The 21,628-nt window shown below is 40.1% G+C and overlaps 1 protein-coding gene across 1 annotated transcript; it reads right to left on the bottom strand.

The window, feature by feature from the left end:
* Positions 1-13: 13 nt before the first annotated feature.
* On the bottom strand, positions 14-11,798 carry LOC127649400 (plexin domain-containing protein 2-like). Its single transcript, XM_052134472.1, has 13 exons — positions 11,425-11,798; positions 8,690-8,916; positions 8,464-8,604; positions 7,964-8,033; positions 7,761-7,883; positions 5,959-6,077; positions 5,764-5,863; positions 5,519-5,614; positions 5,158-5,239; positions 4,240-4,300; positions 3,937-4,156; positions 1,515-1,675; positions 14-1,376 (listed from the first exon to the last, which is right to left on the bottom strand). Exons 1-13 carry the CDS (start codon positions 11,510-11,512, stop codon positions 1,281-1,283), a joined length of 1,584 nt encoding a protein of 527 aa, XP_051990432.1. The 5' UTR covers positions 11,513-11,798; the 3' UTR covers positions 14-1,280.
* Between the last annotated feature and the right edge of the window lie 9,830 nt (positions 11,799-21,628).

The following is a 21,628-nucleotide window of genomic DNA, read 5'->3' as shown; positions in this document are numbered from 1 at the left end:
GTTACACTTTACATTTACATTTATGCATTTGGCAGACGCTTTTATCCAAAGCGTCTTACAGAGCACTTATTACAGGGACAATCCCCCCGGAGCAACCTGGAGTTAAGTGCCTTGCTCAAGGACACAATGGTGGTGGCTGTGGGGATCGAACCAGCGACCTTCTGATTAACAGTTATGTGCTTTAGCCCACTACACCACCACCACTCCAGTGTACAGTTAATTGGAAATATAAACACTGTTGTTTTTCTTGTTGTAGGACAGAAAATGTAATCAACTTATTAAAACAAATTAATACAAATTCTAATTACAAAAAAGATTTAATTTAAGAACTTTTCAAACAATCACTAAAGTATCTTCTTTATAAGAGAAGATTCTCTAAAGATAATTTTTTATACTGTAGCTGTGCCTCAGCCACAACAGGCTTATTTACATAAATTTAGATTTATTAATTTATTAATCAGTTAAAAAAGAGTACACAAGATATAACTTATGCTGCAAAATATATCCTTTCAGCTTCTCTGCTTCACTGTTCCCAGTGTAGTGCACTCAGTAATGTTTTCCTCATTAAAAAAGATTTACTCCTAAAGAAATAAATTGTAACTTTGAAATATATAAATCATAACCACTCACATTAAAATGAAGACTCTAGTCATATCAGTAACCTTATAAAAGCAGTTTTAATCTACATGGGGAGGGTCCCCTCACAGGGGCTGCCATGTTAGAATTGCATGTCCGAATACTACTCGCTTAATCTCAGTACTCACACTGTTGTTTGACACTTTCACTCATGGATTAAAGTAATCATGCCTGACTGCGAAAAGTACATTTCTACAATAGCATCTGAAACTGAAAATTTTTTAATTTGAATGATGCTGCATCCAAACCAAGTGTTGGTGTAAATTTAAGATGATACAAACAAAAAAGTTACAGAGCTTAGCTTAAAAGCCCCATGTGTTCTGAATAGGGGCTTTGACTGGGGGAACAAGGAACAATGTCCCATACCCTAGAGACACTGTTTACACTGCAGATGGTTTGAGGCTGCAATACGTCAAGTACTGTGCAGTGTTTGCATTTCATATTACATAGTCACATACCACATACATTCCAGTACCCAGTGCAACTCCCTCTCAAAAAGTATGGGATTCATGTCAGCAGCGTTCCATGATGAGGAAGCGTTCTCTTTGGTCAGCCACAATAAATCCTTCTCTCTGGTCAGTTAGGAATGAGCTCTTTCTCCTGTCTGATACCATAAAACTGTCTTTAGGTTCCATCATGATGAATCATTCTTTGTCCTTCCCCATGGCCTCAACCTCTGCATATGACGGGTGTCCTGAACCCCTCCGAAATTTCATGGCTGGCCAGTTTGTTGGCCTTCTCTAGATATAGATAGATATATAAATATTGTATTTTTAGAGCACTTGCAAAATATATGCTTTGAAAGGCTTTTAATTATTGAAAGGTATTTATACTGTACATATAAATACACTCATATATTGTTTTTGCTTGAGGCTCACCTCTATTAAGAAGAGACTAGCACTGGAGGTGGGATGGTAGTACATGTATATAGATACCAACACAGCTGCCACCATAAGGATCATGACGACCAGGATGCTAATGAACAGACCAGTCTGCATCTGCTCCTCAGTCTGTTTCTCTGTACTGCCAATCTTAGACACTGAAAATCAAAACATGCTTGTAAAGATGAACAACAACAATTACAACAAGAACTCTGAGTAAAAGTGTGTGCGTGGGTAAAAATATAGATTTTCTGATTAATCGTGTTCTTCATTTGAACTGATATGGCTTCATAAAATCAATCTTTTATCAGAATAGAAACGAGAGCTTGTGTAGGTGTATTGTGTTATACACTGATACTAGTAATGCTTGGTTCTGACATTATGTGCAACTGTTAGTGAAGCATGTCAGTGCATTAGTATGTTTTCCCCTTCAGTTGTTTTAGCTCAGTGTTGTGCTCCAGTTGAGTGAACATGCTCTTCAATAAAACTCTAGTTTGTTGCTGATAACATCGTGTGTGCCTCCCATTGCTATAACTACATACAAGGAATCGGTGGTGGGCCGTGCATTTAAAGTCTAGGACTTCAGTGTGATTCATGCCATTAAGAAAACACAGTTTCACAATGAATAAGACACCCCATGCCTTTGGGCATCATACATTATTTTGTAGCTAACTAATAATACCAATTGACATTTTAAAAATATGTCTACGCACGAAAGCCAGAACTTGAAATGACACTTAATGCTCAAGCAAGCCTAATTTTAACTTCAACATGACTTTTTTGTGAAATGAACCTCTCCCGAACAGACATTCAAAAATGATAATTGTTCATATGAGTCAACCAAGGAGGTCTATAATACCTGTAAAAATCTATCTAATAATATTTGAGATTTAAATGTTTCTTGCAATACATTTGGGTTATCCTGCATTCCATTCAGGTTGGATGAGGGATATTCCAACTTGATATCTCCGCCAATGCATTCCATTCCCCCATATTTGGAAGATGACGTTTAAGGATACAAAACTGCAGTGCTCCCCTGAGCTTAGCAGGTGTTTGACTCTTATTATGTTATATTATATGTCTCCTAGCAACCCAACTAATAAACAATGCTGCAGCGCTAGCATTTGCGCTTCAGGTGTACGATTATCAAAAGAGATTATAATGTTTTATACACCGGTTTCTGCAGGCATTTGTTAAAAAAGCTTTAATATCATGTAATGTGGAAATGAACTCATTTATCGATATTATTTAATAAAGTGAATGTTTATCACTCACTTTGTATATCTCCTTGAGTGTGGACATGTTTGTGTGACTTCATGCCCCTACATCTTGGCGAAATCGGAGTTAAGAATTTCTGCACGAACCTACAAGTTGTAATTCTGATTTCAATATGCATTACATTGCACTTTTCCTATTAGGAAAATCCAACATTCTAAGTTGAATGGAACGCAGCACTACTTTTCAAAACTGACACTGAATGCTCCAGCAGCCTAATTTACACTTAGAAAACTCCTGATGTTGCTATAACAATGCAAAACACACTTACCAATTTGCTTGAAGTGAAAATCAGTCCTCCTTTCGTGATTAATAAATTAAGCAATCACACAGTCATGCAGAACATCTTGTGTTTTTAAATCCATAAGGATCACCTTCTAAATGGCAATAGAGGCAGTGATGACGATCTTATGCTCTTTGCTTTCAAATTGCGTCACTTAAAGCGTGATTGCATCACTGTGCCAGCTAAAAGGCCTTGACCGGGACATATCCTTAAGATCCCACCCACCAAGAACAAATAAATCAATCTGATTGGCTGATGAATCTGACAATCTGACTTTAGTTGCTCATTCATTTGCACTGTTGAGGGATTCTGAAGAAACATGAGGACAATTGAGTTTCAGCCCTTATATGGAACTGCAATTTTTTTGTTTTATTATTTTAAAAAGTTTAGTGTGGATGAGCAACTTCTGGAAAACACTTGAAAATGGCAGTATGGATGGAGAGCGTTTTGAAAACGAAAAATGCAGTTTTCAAATACATTCAGATTAATGTAGATGTAGCCTAAGCGGGAAATCTGTTTCTCACACAAATGGGAACTTTTTGTAATCTAAGGACAAGAGAAACAAAATGACAACTCAATGATTGTGGGTTTGTATCATTTTGTCACTCTTTTCAACAATGTTTCCTTCACATATTCCCTCCTCAAAAAGGATTCACCTTTTGTAGTTTTGTAACCAGGGAAGAATATAAAAACAATTTTGTTATTAATTTCCATGAATTTGATTTCTAGCATAATTTAGACTACTTATTTAGATCTTTTTCTAAATTAACCCTAAAAAGATTTTTGTACCCTGGAGGATACACACATTTGAGAGGGTAGGGAGAGGAGCAATGTGAGGGGGTCACAGACCACGAAACCTACCATTAGTGAGGATGGTGGTTGGCGGGTTTCTTAAGAATAAGGGTGTGCTGGTTATTTTGGTGGTAAGTGAGAAGCCTCCAATTGATGTGGTTGATGTTGTTGTGGTTGTGGAAATTCTGATCAGTTGTGTTGTTTTTGTTCCTGTCTGTGTTGCTGGAGTGCTGGTTTTAATGAGAGGTTGTTTTCTGTCTAGATGTTGACCACAGCTCTGGTTCTTTATCTTCAAACACATTAAAAATAAGTTAGTAATAATGAGATATGATGGAATTATAAAAGAGGAATGGCTCAAGAATGGCTCTTCACCTCATTTAGACACCCACTATCAACCCAGTCCTGACGGTACTGGTCAAATCCACTGGAACATCTGCAAGAGAGAATATGTTTTGTTGGTAACACTTCAAAATAAGGTAATATTTTTGAACATTGCATTAGGTATCATGAACTAACAATTAACAATTGTCCATACAATAGGACAATACAATGCTAGTGAATGGTGATTAGGCCTTTTCAAGCTCCAAAAATGAGATCAAGTCAGCATAAACATAATCCATAAGACTCTGGTGGTTTATTCAATGTTTTTTGAAGCAATCCAGTTGGTTTTGGGTGAGAACAGACTAAAATGTAACACATTTTTCACTACATCTTTACAGCAGTCTCCTTGGCGATCATGATTTCAGGCTAAATTACACTTCCTATAGCACCATCTAGTGCTCTGCGCATGCGTTAAGCACTAGGAAGTGTAATCGAGCTTGAAATCATGATCATGTCTAGAGAATGCAATTACAAGATGTACTTTAAAGTGAAAAAGGAGTTATGTTTTAGTCTGTTCTCACCCAAAACCAACTAGATCGCTTCAGAATACATTAATTAAACTACTGGAGTCTTATGTATTACTTTTATGCTGCTCTTATCTCCTTCTAGGAGGTTTTGGAGTTCTAGTCACCATTCACTTGCATTGTATGGGCATACAGAGCAAAGATATTCTTCTAAAAATCAAATTTTATGTTCTGCAGAAAAGTCATACACATCTGGGTAGCATGAAGGTGAGTAAATTATGAGAGAATTTTATTTTTGTGTGAACTATCTTTTTAAACAACAGAAGTGCTTACACAGATTCAGATATTAGTACATGGTGTTAATGTAACAGTTTAGTGTTTTTGGTTAAATTACAACATTAGATCTGCATATCGAAAAATACAAGTAAACCAAGAAAATGTATACCTTTGTAGGCGATTGCACCAGCTACAGTTGAAGCCAATATAAGCTGTAACACACATCTCACAGCTGGAGAACTGGAGGCAGGCTGACACAGCAGGATGAGCCGTGGCATATTTTAACAAACACATGATAAAGATATGTGTTTAATTTCTATTTTCTCACACTAAGTGAAGAAATATACTGAAGTCAAGCCTAAATAAACAAGACAATGTGTATAGAGTTACAGAAGCTTCAATGTCTGGTTACTGGAATTTTATTGTTTTTTTTTGGGGGAGTGAGCTCAAATTTGTATGCAGAGCTATTTTCCACAAATGAAAAGTTTTCCATCTTGGCTGATTCAGTTTTGTCAGCCACTCAGACTCACTTGGCAGAGGAAGCATCTTGACAGCAGTGGAGTTGGTGATCTTGGATTTTAAGAGCTCTACACGATGGTATTCATATATTGTTCTTCGTCGAACATCTGTCACAAGAAAACCCACAAGAGCAAGACATGATTTAATACACAACTAAGAAATGGCAGAGTACAGAGGCCAAAGCAATTATACAGTTATATGCAAAGAGACATCACTTTAGTGGGCGAAAGTATTGAGAAGTTGAGTGGTTACTCACTGGGAAGCTGGTCAATCTTATGAAGAACCACAAAAGCATCAGAGAGCCCAACTTTTACAGGATGATTCACTGGGCTAATCTTACTAATGTCAATGGGAATCTAAAAACAGACAAGAGTCTGTTGGGTTTATCCACAAGAATGATGTGATGGTAGCAGTAATAACCAAGAACTATGTAAAAAAAACAAATATCAACCTTTTTATATGCAAATATGATTCTGCCATCATTGTGCAAAATTGTCTGGAAGGTAAAACTGCCCAAATGAGAAGCATCCTGGAGATAAACTTGGTCCCACTGCACAACAAGAGCTGTACCTAAAAGAGAATTTAAAAATAAAATAAATAAATAACATTTCAAATTAAAATATTAAAGCAACATCATACGAGCAAGAATGCTGTAAGGCTTCAGCTACATCACAGCAGTGCGGATTTAGGGCGATATAGCATGATTGCTTCTATACAACAGTTCAGTGAACAAGTAAATTAAAGTATGAGGAAAAACAGGATTGTCACAAAAAAAACACTCGTGCATGGAACTACTTGCACCACGGATCAGAATCGGACGTTTCTAGTTCAAAAGATGTGCCAAAGCCTCCGTTACTAATTCGAAAACATCAATTTAGAACTAGTAACGATGGCTTGGGCTGTTTCTTACAAGTTATTGAAGAAACAAGAGTGCTTGTGTGTGTTTGTTTGAGAGAGAGATTGAACGTGTCAGATTATCTACGTCTGTCGCAACTCTCAAGCAGAGCTGAACAGCAAAGCTATATGTTTCACTTTATTCCTCAGCTGTAGTGTAGTGTTAGCCACCTTGCTGAAGATAATGTAATTTTGGTCAAATACATCCTATTTTCTCTGTGTAAAAATAGCCATCCAAGCCGGGGTGTTCCTCCCCATTTCGTGGTTGTCAGTGGTGGTGCGTAAGAGTCCACTATAGACACCGTACTTCCCTCCACCATGTTGAATGTTTGTTTACATCTCCTCCTAAAGTGGACACTCCACTATCCAAAAGTATCAGGTAATTGTATGCATTATTACTCAGTCTGTTGTGTCTTTTAAATGTGATAAACCTTAATTCTGACAACATGATCACAAGTGAAGTTGGCAGATAGTTTCGGTACCCTAGGATCAGCGACACTATGCCGACGTGTTGACATGCAGCATTCTTAGCATCAGTTGCGTGGGAGTCTAAGGTTCAAAGCCTGGCAGTAACCATATTTGAATAATCAATGATGAGCATGATTCGGAGGTTTAAATTTTCCCTATAACGTTACTTTTTCACTCCACTAATGGATTAGGTAAGGTTCTGGGATAGAATCTATAAATATATGCTTTTTTATAAGCTGAAAATAACTTGCTTTACTTCTAGCATTTGGCGACCTCTCCTGGACATAAATGGAACTCACACATATGCCCTACAACATTTTGCCGAATTTCAATCCGAATTTCGATCAACGTATACCGATTTTGACGAAAGAAAAGTCTATCTATTTTTTCCAATTTCACTGTGAGATCAGGCTAATTCTGAAGCTGTTAGTTTAACTCTGTTTCCCAGCTGTCTTGTTGTAGTAATACAAGTGATCGTGGAGTGATACGCAATTGCCTATGACTTCAAAGAAACCGCTCGCTGACTGGAAGAGCTGACTCAAATGAACGTCAGCTTAACTGGCTCATTACACACAAAACTTTTCTTTTTTCGCCACTTGCTGGCTACAATTTGTGGCTAAAGTCACAGGGATAAATTTCACGTGTAGCTGTTTTATAAATCTGTGCTGTTCTTACACTTTAGTTTAGAACAACACAAACACAAGCAGAGAGATACAAACAGTAAAGTGTCTGAGTGCTGCTGTTCTGAGACATCAGCACTCCTAAAACGTCTCTCGTCCAATCAGATTGGAATACTGGAACTAACTGTTGTATATTCAAATAAAACCAATTCAGTAATGCAAATGAATCAGTATAATTCATATTTAAAAATCATGTTTAGTCACATTTTACCATTATCACAGTAAATGACCGATGAATCTTTTGAGATGCTGAGATCAAAATTAGCCATGAGAGGAGCAATGTACTGAGTCGCTGTGAGCATTTTGTGGATTACATCTCCAGTGTAGATGAAACCTGAATAGAAATACAATTATTATATTTAACAGTTTAATTTAAAATAATATATAAATCACTCTATACTGTGTAGCACTCGCCTCCCGTAGCTACATGTATTTCCCTTAATAGATGTCCATAGAAAGGGAAATCGAAAGACAGATTCAATCTCTATAAGACAAAACACATTTCAATTAAACATTTTCCTTACAAAAATGTCTTTAAAATAAATAAAAATGACAGAAATGGGTAATAATTTACAATAAGATTATTTTTGTTAACATCAGTAAATGCATTAGTTATCATATGAAGTGAACTAACATGAAAAAACAATTGTTCATTGTTAATTCATATTAGTTCATAATGCATTAACTAATGTTATAGTATACAACTTTTGATTAACATTAGCCAAGATTAATAAGTGGTGATAATGTATTGTTTATTGCTAGTCATGTGAACTAATGTTGCTATTACTAACTAATGTTAACAAATACAACCTTATTGTGAAGTGTTGCCTAAAAATGTTGTTATAACATGCATTTTCACCTGCAATGTTTACAAAATATCAAAAATAACATTTTGGTTGTAGTCCAGTCCATACCGAAGTTTGTTGATGCGTGTTGGAGAGAATTCCATGAACTTTTCCCATGTCCATTTGCTCAAGATTGACCCACAAATCCTTGCTTGCACTGTGTGTGGGCCCATAGAGTTTGGATGTGTAGTAGATATGATCCATATCTCTCTGAAGCAAACAGAACATTTAAACACAGTAAGTGTAAGAGCGCAGATGTATGTCTGAGAAGGAGGCCATTATTTTGAATCTTCACCTCAATGGATGAGTTGTCATGATTTTTATTAGTCACAACTTCTGGAAAGCGCCCTGAATCCAATCTGCTCTTCACTTCATACCGTTCCAGATCCTGGTTCTTCTGACTGATTTGGTCCTCTGGTGTAGATGAGAACAGCCATCTCCTCCATCTTTTATGGACAAGCTTGAAGTATACATCAACACTCTCTTGCTTGGAGAGCCTCTCAAAATCAAAGTAGGAGACCCCTGACAAATGGTGATTAATTAAACCAGTTTATGCTAGATTGTTTGCATTGCTGGCAAAAGGGGACTCATTGAAATCCTAAATGTGAATTGGTCTAAGAACTGAAAGTAACATCTGTGTCACCTTATTGTGATCTGATATGATAGTTGAGTAGGTGTTTCAACTACTGTATCGAAGAATGAAATATTGACAATAGGTGATTGTCTTGTGTTTAGCATCTGTGAGACTCTATGGATGCAAACAATCCACAATGCAAATAAACACAGTTTGTCACATCCTGCCAGTGACAGGAGTGTGTCCAAAGTACTTCTTTCACAAGAGAGGGTGAAACATGCTTAGCATTCCTCATGGCAGTAGGTGGAATGGAGTATGAGGATAGGGCAATGCTTTGACTGGGGTAACATAGAGTTTCTTTTTCCTTAGGAATCCAGCAAAGTTCTTCCTTTGTTCTTCTCATTTAAAATTTTGATATAATATCCCTAATGTGATTTGCTATTAGTTAATATCAGAGTATAGGCCTATTCTTAAAGGGTAACTAAACCCTAAACCAACTTTTTTTAGTTAATGATCTGTAAGCATGGGGCTTTATTAGTACTGGTCATTGATTCAAGTAATTTTTTTGACATTTGTGTATAAAGTGTTTTAATTCTACAATATATGGTGTAAAAACGTCTGAGTGCTGCCCTCTTCAGGTTGAACGGTGGCTACTGCAGTTGAATTTTCCTATTGGCTGTTTGCGGTACTGCGTGACGTAAGCGGTGACAGCTGACGTAAGCAGGTTCCAGCTCACCATGCCAGATTCATGTACATGTCATCTTGCGACCATGTGAGGAATAATAATAACATAGAGTCTGACAGCAGCTGTCAATTAATCCGTCACTACGAGTCTCAGGTGGCCCCCCCCTCGCTCAGCCCCGCACTCGGTTCGTTCCCTCTATCCCCGCCGGGGTCTGCCCACTTTTCCAGCATTTTCAAATATTTCTAGTGGGTGGAGTCAGACTCTGAGGAGGTGTTTAGTTACCCTTTAAGGGAAGGTTAACTGACTGGATTCTGGACCTCAGCGAAGGAGGACACTTTTTTTTTTTTCCCCCTGTTTGGCTTTGTAACTATGTGATGTGACCCCTGCTGGTCTATCACATTTATTTTCAACATGCTGTCAAAGACCGCAGTCTAGAGTTAGGACATTCCAAAAATGGTCTGGATGGTTGCTACTGGATGATTAAAAGAATTATGGTTAAAAAAAAATAACTTACTTGGTTGTAGGTAAATAATTCTAATTATTAAAACATACTGTATAACATTAAAAAAATATTAGCATCACTTGCTTTGTTTACCCTGTGAATTGTCAAGCATTTTCTGTAATCCCCCCCTCTTAATGACTAAGCCAAGCATTATTCTCATGTAATCTTTGTTATTACCTTGTTATTATCTCAGTAATACTACATACATCTGATAGTATACATCTGAATTATGCATTACTCAAAAATAAGATTGTCCTAAGTGATAAAAAAATCTGAATTTAAAGGACATGTGTCAGGTTCGTAGATATGTAATCTTTGTGTCCATGTTGATTTCATACGTTTTCAAAAACATTTTTTTACAGCATTATCTACCCAAAAATAAATAAATAAAACAATTATAATAGTGTCAAATGTCAAGAAAAAGGTACACGTTTTCAAAGATATTTTTTTATAAGAATTGTTTTTTAGACATATATCAGATGTTTTCATAGGGTTACTCCATTTGATCTGAAAATAGTGTGCCTTTTTCACAAAAATTAAAAAAATAGCTGATTACAAAAATATATAAAAATAATATCTAAAAAAAATAAACATAAAACCATGAAGGTAAAGGTTTTGTTGGTTCTGTATTATAATTTTCTTGTCACATCACCACAGAATACCAGCATGTTGGTAACACCACATGACTGATTAGCTGGACAGAAGTGTTTTAAATAATAATACTATTTTAATCAAAATTGTTTCACTGCTTATCTTTTAATAGATATTAATAAAATATAATTCCAATCATGTCAGCATTTCTTTTTTTCAATAATTTTTACTTGTTTATCTGTCTCCGGATGGTTGCACCACTTAGAAACGTTTGACTTTAAGAAAAATATCAAAATTATAAATTGAACAGATATTCATTGTAGTAGAGGCATATTCAAATAATGTTTTTGTATGAACTGCATTTTTAATGTATTTTAAAATAACTTTACAAAAACAAATAATTTAAGTAACATTATATACTGCAAACAATTGCAGTTTTATACCAAACTGATACAAATTAAGCGACTGACACGAGACAATTAATATAGAGTCCAATAAGAATCATATGGCAAAGATATGAGGGGCAAAGATCATTTAAGGAGCTTGCCTATTTCTGGTTATTTAGGCTACGGTAAATTATTAGATTAGTAGATTATTTAATTATAGGAAAATCTTATTTTATTCTTGCAACAAAGCATCGCTTTGAATAAAAACTTAACAAATAAACGAATGCCTTACCATTTGTTGAAAGTTCCTGTATGGCAAATGTAATCTGAATAACTACGGAAATTCCATAGAAAACATGGTGTCTTGCTGCTAGTTCCATGCCCAACTATATTCTAAAGCGCCCTTGTAAATTTAAATGGAAGGAGATGCCGAATAAAATGTTTATTCCACACGTCTGACAAGAAGCAAATGCGATTACCTTCAGCTTCCTCGATACACCCACCAGTCTGTCCCGTCTATACCGAGGCTGTAGTGACGCGCATGTTTTGAGTTGAGACTTTCAGCTATAGCTGAGTGATGTATAGAATTTGTGTATTCTGTAAAATGGAGGAAGAAATTCTGTATCTCATGTTTCAGGAGTGTAAATAAAGTTTTATTAGTCTCCTTTAAAGGTGAAAGGTAAATTTTTGTTTTCATTTGTCGTCTTGAACTTACACTGACACCTAGTGGTGTGGATGCAGTATCATTTAAACGCAATAGGTTTCTGTTACCAATGCCATTATAGAAACTCACTATAATAACTAAATTCATGAGTATAGGGTCCAATAATAGGGCAGTTTCTGGGATTAAAGGCGGGCGTACGCGGTGTGATTATCGGTTGTCATGCGAGCTCCCGACCATTTTTTTCCAGTCAGGAGAGATCGCTTGGAAATCGCTGGTGCTCGTGTGGTCGTGGCATGCATTGTGTGAGAGGAATTATAAGCGCAGCCAAGCGGCTTACGAACAGCTCATGACCTCGTAATTTTTAATACCGTCGAAAAAATGTGAGTGCTATCGGCTTGAACTCGTGAGGTGTTTGCGGTTGAATGAGCCGATTTAGTGATCTACCTGAAGTTGACCAATCAGTAGAAGGTTTTACGACTCACACAATCAGTGAAAACTGACTGTTCATGAAGAACATCTGTGTTCTGCAACTGCTTTAGGCTCCTTGAATAACGTATAACATGTGATTAAGGGCAGCCGTTGGACTTTCTGGTGCCCCCCTTGGGAGTTGGTGCCCTTCGCAGACTGCGTAGTCTGCTTATAGGAAGCGGCAGTACTGATGTGTCTCCCTGTGCTTTCCTTGTCACTTTCGCTGTCCATTAAGCAGGATAATGAGACCCACCTGCTGTTCATTACCTATGATTGGCTCAGCCCAGGAATGGAGAGTACAAGTGGCCCACAGCTCTTCACCTTGGAGAGAAAAGGACAGAGAATATTTTCTCCTGCATGAGTTATTCTATCTCTTGGTCCCAGCTTTACATTTGTTGTTGTGCTAAAGTGTATAACAATCTTGTCATTTGCAATTTGTGTACTGCTTATACTCCTGTTGAAATACTTGACAATTTCTACACTAGTTTTATTACACCAGTTTTACTTTGTGTAACATAATTAAGCTGTTTATGTTGTGGGATTCTTTAGAAGGGAGGTGGACACCATTTACTTTGAAAGATTCTGTTTTCTCCTGTTTATTTATAAAGAGTTGGGGAAGTGATTTGTGTTTTTCTTTTCGATAGGTAAGTTATTTTCTAAATCCTCTAGGAAGAATGTCTTGTTATTTTTGCCAATTCCGCTCCTGAAGTTTGTCTGTTTATCCCTCTGAATTCTTTAATATTTGTTTTTTATATTTTTGCTCTATTGCATGTTGATGCAATTTGTGGTTGCTCTGGGACCTGGAGACAGGATCACTCTTGCCAAAACATTTGTTACCCACCTACTCATACCCCTAGACCAAGGAAGGTGTGCCATAACAGTGGTGAAACAAAGGACTTATAGGTTGAATGTTCTTCCTGTCAATCAACCACTGCACTAAAACAATAACTTGTGGCTTTAAATCACATTCACATGAACAAAACCTCACAGATCTTCTTCAGAATGTCTGCTATCAACATGCAAGCATTGACACAGATGAGAAGGGAGTAGCCTACATCTAAATCTGAATAATACAGGTGGCCTGCTCACCTCCATTAAAACACCTCAGAATTCTGCACTAAATGCCATGCTGGCGCTTAAATTAAATCCAAGTATAACCAACAGAAACGGTGCGCAAATATTCTGCACTTTTTAATCTTGTACATTTATGTGCACTTCATTATCATGGAAAAACTAGCAGCAGCAACACACTGTTGTTATAATTAATGTATGCATTCATGAAATCACACAGCCTCCCTTTGAAATCTGAATCCATCAAATGTTGGACAGCATCTCAGATTATCCATATTTATTTTTTTTTAAATCGGCTAATGCAGCCCCTGGCCATGCCAGTCTATTTTTCATTTCTAAATCACAAGCTACAAGGAATTAAAGCAATATCCTCCTCTGGCTTTATGTCTAAATGGCATGAAAATTCATGCGATTGCTCTGTATTTCGCAAGATCGTAAAGTCGTGTCATGCACGACTCGTAACGTGTGCTAGGGCCCCCGACCTCTCGAGAGTCTGAACTCGCACTTTGTATGCCCGGCCTAAGCGAACAGTATTTGGTTGGTCATGTAATCCTAATATGGCAGCCCCCATGAGGGGACCCTCCCCATGTAGAAAAGATTTTATAAGGTTCCTGATATGATGGGTGCCTTCATCTCATGTGAGTCCTCATGATTTTATACATCTGTTTCAAAATGTAAAAAAAACATTTAGGAGGAAAACATTACTTGTGCACGTTTAATAAACTGCTGAGGCAATATTGTCACTGAGGGTATATTTATCTATTTAAAAATAAGGTAATTAATAATAATGTTGTTGAATTAGAATTTTTTTTGGCATTGCAAATACTTTATATTTGAGAACACATTTCTTTATTCTTTACATGGATTCAAAATCTTTTTACTTGAAATGTATCATGGCTACAGGCATACAATCTCAAATTTGTTAAATAATGGCAAGCATAACACATTTCTAGTAGGCCTATTATGACCTTATTTTCCTTTCTGATTGAAAATTTCTGTTGTTTACTTATTTTATTTTATCTATTTTATTTTAATATTATAAATGATATATCTATATTTTCCCCGATACCTTGGCGTTTTTTCTTATTCCTGTTTTTATTGAATTCAGTGCTCTGCTCTTTTGTTTATGTAATGTGCTAATAAAATTATAACAGAAGTATTTTTAAATAGGTTAAAAGCTACTAGCCAATTAATTGCTAGATACTGATTTGTTTTTCATTTTAATCCATTGCTTACAAACATGTATCAACCGCACCATGGTGACCTGGTATTTATAATAAAAGACACAGATTCTTAAAGTTTCTTAGGCTACAGTATTTGAAACATGGTTTTACAGTAATAACCTGTAACACAGTTACGTGAAGGAGGACACAGGGAACAGGGTTGTAAACTAAAGGTAGGCTTTTTATTGCCGTTTTCTCTTTTGTTTACAATATTAATCACCACAATTCACAGTACACTGGGTTGCGTGTTGGGTTCTCTCCCTTACTGGGGCTCTCAGTCTGCTTTTATGCCGCTCTCCTCGTGCTCACTGGAATCAGAGACAGGTGTTAGGCATAATTTAGCTCAGGTGTAAGCGCCCTTACCGCTTTCCTCTCCCGGATGGGCGCTTGACCACGCCCCCGCTGTCACATACCCCACCGCCCGACTCAGGCCGGGGCGCCATCCGGCCTGTCTACCACTCCCCCCCATTTCTGGAGAGAAAGTCGGCGTCAGCCATCTGCACCCCCGGTCTGTGGACCACCTTGAATTTAAAGGGCTGGAGAGCCAGATACCAACGGGTGATCCGGGCATTAGTATCCTTCATGCAGTGAAGCCACTGGAGTGGGGCGTGATCCGAGTAGAGGGTGAAGGCCCGCCCCAGCAGGTAATACCGGAGGGTGAGGACCGCCCACTTGATGGCCAAACACTCCTTCTCCACAGTGCTGTACTTAGTCTCCCTCAAAGAGAGCTTCCGGCTAATGTACAGCACTGGGCGCTCCTCCCCCTCCACCACCTGCGAGAGTACGGCCCCCAGCCCTCTGTCTGAAGCATCCGTCTGCAAAATAAAAGGGAGAGAGAAGTCAGGTGCATGAAGGAGCGGCCCCCCACAAAGTGCGGCTTTAATCTGTATAAACGCCTGTTGACACTGCTCCGACCATTGAACCGGATCTGGAGCCCCCTTTTTAGTGAGGTCAGTCAGCGGGCTGGTGACGTCCGAATAATTAGGCACAAACCTTCTATAATAGCCAGCCAGCCCCAGGAACTGCCTCAACCCCTTTTTGGTCTTAGGTCTAGGGCAAGTCGCAATCGCCGCGGTCTTATCAATTTGGGGACGCACCTGGCCATGACCCAAGTGGAACCCCAGATACCGTACCTCCACACGCCCCAATCGCGCACTTCTTAGGGATTGCCGTGAGCCCCGCCCGCCGCAGCGATCTCAGGACGGCCCTCAGATGTTGCATGTGCCGCCGCCAATCATTGCTATAAATTATAATATCATCTAAATAGGCAGCGGCATATGCGGTGTGAGGTCTGAGGATCCTATCCATGAGCCGCTGAAACGTGGCCGGAGCCCCAAACAAACCGAAAGGAAGCGTCACGAATTGGTGTAATCCAAACGGCGTAGTGAAGGCTGTTTTCTCACGGGACATTGGTGTCAAGGGGATCTGCCAATAGCCCTTTGTTAAATCCAAGGTCGAATAAAATCGAGCAGTACCTAACCGATCGAGCAGTTCATCAACACGGGGCATTCGGTACGCGTCAAATTTAGACACCGCGTTGACTTTTCTATAATCCACACAGATTCGTACAGACCCATCGCTCTTAGGAACAAGAACAACCGGGCTGGACCAATCACTGTGGGATTCCTCTATTACTCCCATCTCAAGCATCGCATCCAATTCTTCCCAAACTATTTTCTTTTTGTGTTTGGGCAGGCGATAGGGGCGGCTACGTACCACCACTCCCGGCTCGGTCTCGATGTGGTGTTGTATGATGTTCGTACGGCCTGATAGCGGAGAAAACACATCTGCAAATTCTTTTTGTAACTCGGAAACCTCTGTGAGTTGGCGTGGTGAGAGGTGGTCTCCACAAGTAACCGGGGTGTTGAGATTGCGGGCTTTGTTTACCTCCGGTCCGAGCTCCGCCCTCTCCGGAACTACCGTTGCCAACGTCACAGAGGCCGCCTCTTCTCTCCACAATTTGAGGAGGTTGAGGTGATAAATCTGGCGTGCGCCCCCTCTATCGGTACGTTTAACCTCATAATCGAGATCCCCTACTCGTCGTGTGACCTCGAAGGGTCCTTGCCACTTGGCAAGCAATTTAGAGCTCGATGTCGGGAGTAATACAAGTACCTTATCTCCCGGTGCAAATTCCCGTAGCTGAGCACCCCTGTCATACAGCCGGCGTTGGCGTTCTTGAGCCTGGAGCAAATTCTCCTGTGTTAATTGCCCCAGTGTGTGGAGTTTTGCTCTAAGATCAAGAACGTACTGAATTTCGTTTTTGCTATTAGAAGGTCCCTCCTCCCAAGTTTCACGGATGACGTCAAGGACCCCGTGTGGGCGTTGCCCATACAGCAGCTCAAATGGGGAGAACCCCGTGGAGGCTTGCGGAACCTCTCGTACTGCAAACAACAGGGGGTCCAACCACTTATCCCAATTTCTAGCGTCTTCGTGCACGAATTTACGAATCATATTTTTGAGCGTTTTATTAAATCGTTCCACTAGGCCATCAGTCTGTGGATGGTAAACGCTAGTGCGAATCGACTTAATGCCCAACAGTTCATAAAGTTCGCGAAGTGTACGTGACATAAAAGTCGTGCCTTGATTGGTGAGGATTTCTTTCGGAATCCCTACCCGGGAGATTATTTTGAAGAGTGCCCCTGCAACACTACGTGCTGAGATGTTGCTCAGAGGCACTGCTTCCGGATATCGCGTTGCATAATCCACCAGGACTAACACAAAGCGATGTCCACGTGCTGTCCGTTCTAATGGCCCGACGAGGTCCATTCCAATTCTTTCGAAGGGGACCTCAATTAATGGAAGGGGGTGCAATGGCGTTTTTGGGGTGGCCGGTGGGTTTACAAGCTGACATTCGCGGCACGCCGCACACCACCTGCGGATGTCACCGCCAATGCCCGGCCAATAGAAACGGGCTATTAGGCGGAGAAGTGTCTTCCTTTCCCCTAGGTGACCGGCCATAGGATTATAGTGAGCCGCCTGGAAAATCATTTCCCGGCGGCTCCGTGGAATCAATAATTGTGTCACGTCCTCTTTTGTTTGAGCGTCCTGCGTCACTTTATATAGCCGAATTTTAATCAAGGCAAAATATGGGTATGAAATGGCGATGCCCGGCCGGAGCTGTTGACCATCAATTACTCTCACTTGGTCAAGAGCATGTTTAAGGGTTTCGTCCCGCGATTGCTCTAGAGGAATGTCCCCCTCAGGGAATTCCCTGAGAGGAGGGGCGGCCACCTCGCCCCTTCCCTCGTCATTCAGAGCAGCCGAGGACGGCCCCTGCTCCGCCTCCCATGCCAAAGCATCGCACACCGCACACCTCTTTATGCAGGACCCATCCGCGCAAATACCCTCTAAAACATCTCTAAAATCCGGCCAATCAGTACCCAAGATTAGCGGATGAGTGAGGCGGGAACTAACCGCTGCCTCCACACTATGGTTTCTTCCCCTGAATTTAATTGCCAAAGTCACCATGGGATACTTGTGAACATCCCCATGCACACACCTCACCCTCACCACTTTAGCTAAACCCAAAGCCCCGGGTTGAACCAAGCGTTGGTGGATGGTGGTCTGATTGCAGCCGGTATCCAGCAAAGCTTGGTAAATACCCCCCCTGATCCTTACCGGAATCCGGTATGCTCCAGTCCGATTGGGGGCAGCCTGCGGGACGTCAGAGACCCGCACCACCGTCCCCACCTCCATTAGCGGGCACTGATCCCGGAAGTGGTCCGGGTCCCCGCACCTCCAACAGGCCGGCCAGCAGGTCGCACATACCCTCCACGCCTGCACGGGGCAGGAACGGGCCCTGGGGAGAAAACAGAATGAGAGAACACAGGGGAGGGGGAGGGTGGGGGTGCAGACACAGGGGAAGGGGAGAGAGAGAGAGAAGAAGAGGGCTTGTCCGCCCTCAGGATCGCCTCCAAATGGTCCTCCGCCAGCCGAACAGCTTCCTCCAGCGACGCCGGGCGATGGCACTGGACCCACTCCGCCGTTTTCCTGGGCAGCCGTTGGGCGAATTGCTCCAGCACCACCTGATCGATCACTCCCTCGACGTCGCGGTCCCCCGCGAGCAGCCACCACCGACAGGCGTCCCGGAGCCGTTGAGCAAACGCGAACGGGCGATCGGACTTCTCCAACTTCATGCCCCAGAAGAGCTGGCGATTCTCTTCCGGGCTCCGACCGACCCGTTGCAGAATGGCCCTCTTCAGGTCAGAGTAAGCCAGGAGGTTCGTCGCCGGCAGTTGTTGTGCCGCAAGTTGAGCTTCCCCGGACAGAAGAGGAATTAGGCGGGCTGCCCACTGTTCGGGCGACCAGCCCCAGATTTGTGCTGTACGCTCGAATAAATCGAGGAAGGCCTCAGGATCATCATGATCTCGAAAAACCGGCGATCTTGGTCCTGCCGGAGCTCAAGCAGGGATTGCTGGTGGCTTTGATGTAACGTCGCGAGGGACTGGAGGACCTCCGCCAGCTGGGAGGACTCTATGGGGCGACCTTGCTCCATGCTTGGATGCAGTTGAAAAAGAAGTCCCGGGTTTCGGCACCAGTGTAACACAGTTACGTGAAGGAGGACACAGGGAACAGGGTTGTGAACTAAAGGTAGGCTTTTTATTGCCGTTTTCTCTTTTGTTTACAATATTAATCACCACAATTTACAGTACACTGGGTTGCGTGTTGGGTTCTCTCCCTCACTGGGGCTCTCAGTCTGCTTTTATGCCGCTCTCCTCGTGCTCACTGGAATTAGAGACAGGTGTTAGGCATAATTTAGCTCAGGTGTAAGCGCCCTTACCGCTTTCCTCTCCCGGATGGGCGCTTGACCATGCCCCCGCTGCCACATAACCATAATAGTAACTATATGTTGTTTAAGCAGAAATACCATTATATATAAAAGATTTTTAATCGCTAAAAATGTAGACCTACTGTATCTTGTTTTAAATGATTAAACTGCACATCGCAAGTATTTTGTTATTGCATAAACATCAAATAACCCTTCATAACCTTGCCAGTAAACATTTCTGACATAAAATGAATACATTAATAGCCCCATTAATTTTCATCTCATTATAAGAGTAGGTAAGTAGCAAAACTCTTAATTTCACTTTTTATATATATATATACACTCTAAAGTGAAAGAGAGACCACAAAGTAAAAGAAAGTTAAACTTCACCACTGCATCTTTTTCCCACAGTGGTTAAATACAAGGTTAAATATAGGTATTTATTTAACCACATTGAGGATACCACTCCAGAGCACTGTCAACCATGTCTCCTGAACATGAACAGCAGACATTGTGTCAGCACAAACAGAACAGTTAAACAGTGGTCTGCAAAGGCTTTAAACAGAGACACATTTATTCTAAGTAGGCCCGACCAAAAATGTATTAAAGTTTAAAAAAAATTGTATCTCTCTCTTACTACTGCATTTAGGTGGATGGATGTGATTATGTGAGAGTGCGTTTCTAGTGTGTGTGTGTGTCTGTGTGTGTGTGTGTATTTTTGATGGGGAGAAGGAGAGAGTGTTGGATTACCATGAGGAAACTGGTTCCTGTGAGAAATGAGTGGATTAGGGAAGTGTGACATATCTCACAAGGCTGAGAGGCCTCTCTGGCCCTTGAGTTTGGAGAAGTCAGACTGCTCAGTTCTTAATGATGTTAGGGTCAACTCTGTCTAGCTTCAGGAGTCTAAATTACTTATGCATAGATTGCCACTCTCAAGCTTCTGTTTGTGGAGTTTTAATGATTTTTAGTGACTAGAATTACATTGAGGGCTATATATGGGGACTGACAAGCATGCATAAAGGGCATCCTGAAACTAAATTATTTGACGTATGAGTGAATTTATGCGAATGAAAAATGTTTGCATTGATTTCTTCTGCCACAAGAAGCTACTAAAATCTGTACCTCATAGGTTTCTGTCATGCATCCAAAAAAATTGGGCCAAATGACACATTAGGATTTTGTAATTTTTTTAAGCAAATTTTTTAAAACAATTATCAAACGTATGATATTTTCTTTGTGAGTCAAAACATAGCTTCGGCCAAAATGTTTAAAGCACATCAATGATTACTTGCAATGATGAATGATGTCTTATTTTAAATACTGATTTGCTGTACCATACAAAATGCTTTCGTTTGATTTTTGAATGATTTTCAGAAAAGATTTGATAACAGGAAACACCAATATTTGCCCAGGACACACTAAATATTTTTATTCTATTTACATTGATGCATTTAAATTTTAAGATTAGATTTTTGCAGTTTCTGATCGATGATAAACTTATGTGAAAGATGTGCCATTTCCATTGTCAGAAAAGTAAATTGAAATTTAAAAAAAGTACATATTTAAGACACTGGAGTGAACATTCTCATCTGTTGAATCCTGGCAAAAACAAACAGTAGAAAATGTTAATGGAAGAACAGGTTTCACATTTTACAGTATTCATGTGTTAGTGTACAGGATATATAGGCTAAAAGAAATACTCAAACTCATTGTGCTATCATAGAGATTATAAACAAAGTTTCTATCAAGCACATCATTTTCAAGTACAGATTCCCTGCAAAGAAATAAAAGAGGTTCCCCTTCTGTCAGAGGATTAACTGATGCCTACTCTAACCATAAGACATGGGATACTTTATATGGCATTGTCTGAACCTTGGATTTAGGATGGACCACACCGAACCTCACCGAAATTACCAGCCAGGTTGAACTGCGTTTCACATCCCTGATCTCTGCCTGCATCACCTCGGTCTATTGATGGACTACGATCTTGAAATGGAATTCATAGACTAACAATTGCCAACAAAAGCCTTCATCAGCCAATTAACAAGGACAATTACATCTATGTGAACTTCTGCAGTTAATACAGGATGGACTTCAAAGACATTGGTCATTAATCTTACAGTTCAAACAAAATCGATGTTTAAACACTGACCCTTAACACTTACTTAGTTTAATAATTTTAAACCATGACTTTAACTTTGACTTTAACTATACATAAGTAATATTTACATTATATTCATGATGTTAGCCAGAGAGGGAACTGGCCTCCACAGTGAGTCTGGTTTATCCCAAGGTTATTTTT

The sequence above is a fragment of the Xyrauchen texanus genome, chromosome 9 (genome assembly GCF_025860055.1).
Source record: "Xyrauchen texanus isolate HMW12.3.18 chromosome 9, RBS_HiC_50CHRs, whole genome shotgun sequence".
Taxonomy (NCBI): Eukaryota; Metazoa; Chordata; class Actinopteri; order Cypriniformes; family Catostomidae; genus Xyrauchen; species Xyrauchen texanus.
Note: the sequence above shows the minus strand (reverse complement) of the source record. Positions and strands in the feature narration are given on the sequence as shown.